The 4,656-nt window shown below is 38.0% G+C and overlaps 1 protein-coding gene across 1 annotated transcript; it reads right to left on the minus strand.

Moving 5' to 3' along the window:
• Positions 1 to 1,601: 1,601 nt before the first annotated feature.
• Positions 1,602 to 4,341, minus strand: LOC21393922 (two-pore potassium channel 3). Its single transcript, XM_010102676.2, has 2 exons — positions 2,890 to 4,341; positions 1,602 to 2,182 (listed from the first exon to the last, which is right to left on the minus strand). The coding sequence occupies exons 1-2, from the start codon at positions 4,014 to 4,016 to the stop codon at positions 1,999 to 2,001; spliced, it is 1,311 nt and encodes a 436-aa protein (XP_010100978.1). The 5' UTR covers positions 4,017 to 4,341; the 3' UTR covers positions 1,602 to 1,998.
• Positions 4,342 to 4,656: the final 315 nt, after the last annotated feature.

Raw genomic sequence — 4,656 nt, forward strand, 5'->3', positions numbered from 1 at the left:
AGGACTAAGGTGTACCGACCTCTCTTATTTAAGGTCTTGCTAGCTTTCTTGGAATTCCTTTCGGATAAAACCGAGCGGTCCAAACTTATACCTCTAAATAGGCCCTAAGAACTAGATGAGACGACCAAACTAGAAGATCATGTTATGGCTTAGTATGTACTAATGAACACAAGTTAAATAATTGAATCCATTGTTTTAGGAGTTGGTCAAAATTCTTATTAATTAACATCATATCTAAGTTGTAATCATCTCCCAAGTTTGAGTCATGGAATAGGTCACTTGTACCGTTGTACAATAAGGTATGCCATAGTATGGGCATGGTTTTATCACATGAGGCATGGTTTTATCACATGACGGATGGATGAGCTCCCGTGGGGGGCTGGGCCTACATATTTAAATTTAAAAAAAAAAAAAAAATAGCCTGCATATTTTAGGATATTCATATATTGTCTCTTAATTGCCACCCAGTACTTTTTTTTTTTTCTAAAATTTAATTGTGGCCTCTATAGTTTAAAATTTTTCTCATGTTACCCCTAATTGTCCCATTCAAATTATTTTACTTCAAATCTTGTACTTTTCTTCCTCAAATCCTCAATTTTCTGTAATATTCAATTTCACTTAATTAATTATTAGTAACATTATTTTTTTTTTATATTTATAGTTATAATTATTTAATTCTAAAACTATTATTAGGTGACTCCATAGACATATATTTCTGAATTAGTCACATAGAATATTGAGAGTTGAGTGACTATTGGACCAGGTAATCAATATCAGGCCTTCAGTATTTCTTAGTGTAAAAACTAGAGAAAGATGGGAGCGAACTGAAGACAGAAATTTTGTCATCACTTGCTGGATCTGGCCAATTAGGCTGCCAATTTATCAGATTTCTCTCCCTATTATTGCTGCTATTTAACTTCTCTCGCATTGCCAACAACATTGGTACTTCCCATGGTTGCCACTTTCACCCCTCAATCAATAGGCAAGTGTTAATTGGATTTTCAAAATTTTCTGTTAGTGTTAAGAAAAGTAGTGTTTGGTAGACAGCGTTCTTAGGAGTGATAAAAGCGTAAAATTTTATTCAGGTGTCGGTGTCGAATTTTTAGTAGAGAGACAGCCAAACGAGACAGCAGATCTATATTCCATGGACTGCCTAAGTAGTTGCCTTTTGCTCTAACAGATGAAGACATATTCACCACATAAATCATCATGTCATCTAATTGGCAATGTACAAGCATATTCATAGTCATAGCAGCGCCTGCTGTTTTGTGATGATCTTGTTTCTATCATTGATTTTTTGTTTAATGCTGATTCTTGTAACTTATGTTTGAGACAATCTAGTGAAGGTACAAAGGATGCAGATAATAGGATTCCTTTAATGATAAGATTTAAAGTATTTCATTGGCTGGAGAATAACCACGTGCCATTTCGCTATCCACCCAAATGACTAGAGAAGAATTTATTTACTTATATTTAAAAAAAAAAAGAAAAAAAGAAGAAAGGGGCAAATAACAAAGATGAAAGATGAGCAGATCTCTAGTAATTCATATGGTCCACGTGAAGATTAAAGCATGGACCTGCAGATGAAGAGACAAAAAATAAAAAATAAAATAAACCCTGAATAGACGTGATCTAGTCAGTGGCTTCACCATAATTTATAAACATTTACAGTCATTTACATTAGAAGCCACACGTACTCGTAGACAGAAATATGCAAATACTATCAAACTAACATATTGGGGATTTATCAACAATTCTCTGCAGAAGGATGAATCCGAGCCCTATATCGACAAAACTTTGTACAAAATCATCAAAATCTTGATAATAAAATTCTCTCATTCCGTAAAGCTGCCTTACCATTCCAGAAACAATCACAATTTGCAATAAATTTCAGGTGTGGATTCCGCCAACCTTCATTGGTAAATTGATTTTTTTTTTTTTTTTTTTTTTCATTTAAGCAACTTATAAAACCATGACGCTTTTTTCAGGCTTGCAGTGTTAGGCTGAACTGACAATGCCAGAATCTCGACTTTCACTTTGATTAGTCTCCATTAGATCTGCAAGAGTTATCTTTCCACAGTTTCCGGTATCTAGCATGTCAAACTTATTGCAGATCAGCATAATATCTTTCTCTGATATCTTTCCCATCTCCTTCAGTTTGTATATGACATATTCCGATTTGCTGCATAGTAAGAAAACAATAGTAATTAGCCTAAAAAGTATAATACGAACGGATTCTAAGGAAAGAAAAAGCAAATGAGGTCAAGAACTTCTAATGCAACAACAGCCATCAACTATTTGACAGTGTCCGGAATAATAATAATAATAATAATAAATCAGTAATAAACACATTCGAAGCATTATTTCTCCCTCGGAACAAACATATAGTTTTGAGAAGAAAATTTTTATAATTGACACATTGGGATTGAAATCCGGCTATCAATGTTTTAACATGAAATTAACTAGCTGTTATCTACGTTCGCAAAAAACATAAAACAGCTGTTTCCACTATTTAATTGCTAATTCCAACCATTCATGTCTCCAACCCAAAACATAATGTTCTGTAAGAGTTCGATAAATCTGTCACACTTCATTGTTCGTCCTGACATGACTTATGAAGAATATTTTCCCTATGAAGAAAAAAAGATTGCCTATACAATATACATTCCACTTTCACACTTCACATGCTGTTCACAAACGTCTCAAATTTAAACCACAAAAGGAAGCAAATATGCAAAATACTTTTCAATATATATGTATATATATATCAAATCAAATCAAATCAAATCACGACCAACCAAGCAATCAAACTTATGAGAAACAAACAACAACCAAAATGACCAAACTCAAAATGTGACAAAACCAAAAGAGAAGAAAACCTGCACAGACCTCACAAAACCATTATTATCAATATCAGCAGCCAGAAACTCAGCCACAGTCATGTCCTGACCAAGAATCCACTTCGCCATCTTCCTATGCCGTTTGTCCACCCTCGCCTCGGCCAAGTACAGAAAAGCCCGAGCGACCGCCAGCGTCGACACGAGCAGCCAAATGGAGGCAAAAATCCTGCCGGGCATCGACTTAAACGCCCGATCACCGTACCCAACAGTCGTAACCGACATAACCGACAAATAAAACGAGTCCAACCACCCAAGCCTCTCGACAAAATGCATAACCCCAACTCCCAAACCAATGCAAAGCACCACCACCCCCAATGCCAATCCCACCTTCATCCTAATCCTCATCCTCCCCTTCTTCCAATCAATTATATAAGAATTCTTGTGCTCTTTCTTCTCTCCCACATGATCTTTCTTAACGCCCCTAAGCAAATAACTCTCCTGCAAATCCAACACATAACTAACCATCCCACTAAGCAGAATATCAACAAACCCGAAGCCGACCAACACAAACAGAATCGAAAAAACCTTCGTGGTGGTACTATTCGGAGTAATATCACCGTAGCCAATTGTGCACATCGTAACAATACAAAAGTATAGAGCGTCAACGACAGGGTGAGTCTCGTTGGCGACGAAATCATCCCTATTGAACGAGTAAATCAAGACTCCAAACGACAAATAAACCAATAGAAGAACGAAACTTTGCCTGACGATGGATGGTGACACGAATTGGGGCCTGGGCTCGGCGTGGCGGTTGTGGATTTCGTTGAGGACGGCCATGGCGGGGGCGGTTTTGGAGCGGTGGAGGTTGGTTTTGGAGAAGAGAGGGTAGTTGGGGTCGAGAAGCCATGATTGGGCGGAATCGCGGGGAGTGGAGGGGCGGTCGGAGGGAGAAGAGGAGGAGGAGGGCTTTGAGGAGAGAGAAAGAGTTAGGGCGTCGACGATTGGGGAGGACTCTTGGGGAGAAGAGGAAGGGCCGAAGATGAGGCGGTCCTTGAGCTCCGATGGCGTCAACGGGAGGGTGATTTCGTCGTGTTCTGGGAGAGGGAAGAGCTGTGGTGGTAATGGCGGTGGTTTTCTTCTAGGGCTTAGATATGGAAGCAGAGGCTCTGTCTCCATTACTTTCTCCCTCCTCTCTCTTCTGTGTGTTTTTGAGAGAGAAAAGTGAAGAAGAAGAAGAAGAAAATGACGAGGACGAAACGACGGCGTTTCAAAAGCGGAGAAGAAGAAGACGATGAACGCGAAACGGTGGCGTTTTGAAGCAGAGAAGAAATGGTGTCTCTTTTTTAAAAAAATTTTGGAATGAATTTAATGGAGAGAGAGAACCTGGGAGATGGAACGGCTGGTTTGTTGGAAAACCAAAAGCAATAGGTGCAATTTGCAGATGTCGTAATTTTATGAACGTTGATTTGTTTTTCTCTTTTTGTTTTTTTTTGTTTTTTTTTTTTTTCTGAGGGAAAATAACAGCGAGGCAATTTTTGTGTTCTAAAATTTGTTGATTTTGATTTGATTAGTCTAACAAGTAGACGTAGAAAGATGATAAATTATTATTTGGATTATATAGATACAATAATATTATTGAGGAATATGTGATCTCACGCTCTTCACTGAACCAGGTAGGTCCCTCTGGTTTCTGATCCAATTTATGACGCGGGAAATATCATAACTGTCGCTGATTCACATGTACCGTTCGCACTTGGAGAGCATCCCGCTCAAACGCCGGAAAACAAACTTTACTAAAGTTAAAAAATAAATTTAC

The sequence above is a fragment of the Morus notabilis genome, unplaced genomic scaffold (genome assembly GCF_000414095.1).
Source record: "Morus notabilis unplaced genomic scaffold, ASM41409v2 Scaffold1445, whole genome shotgun sequence".
Lineage (NCBI taxonomy): Eukaryota > Viridiplantae > Streptophyta > Magnoliopsida > Rosales > Moraceae > Morus > Morus notabilis.

Excerpts from the sequence above, each read along its gene's own strand:
- LOC21393922 (XM_010102676.2), bottom strand. The coding sequence starts at position 4,016 with ATGGAGACAGAGCCTCTGCTTCCATATCTAAGCCCTAGAAGAAAACCA. Across the intron at positions 2,183-2,889 it reads GATAATAATGGTTTTGTGAG|CAAATCGGAATATGTCATAT; the intron begins GTCTGTGCAGGT and ends CTTACTATGCAG.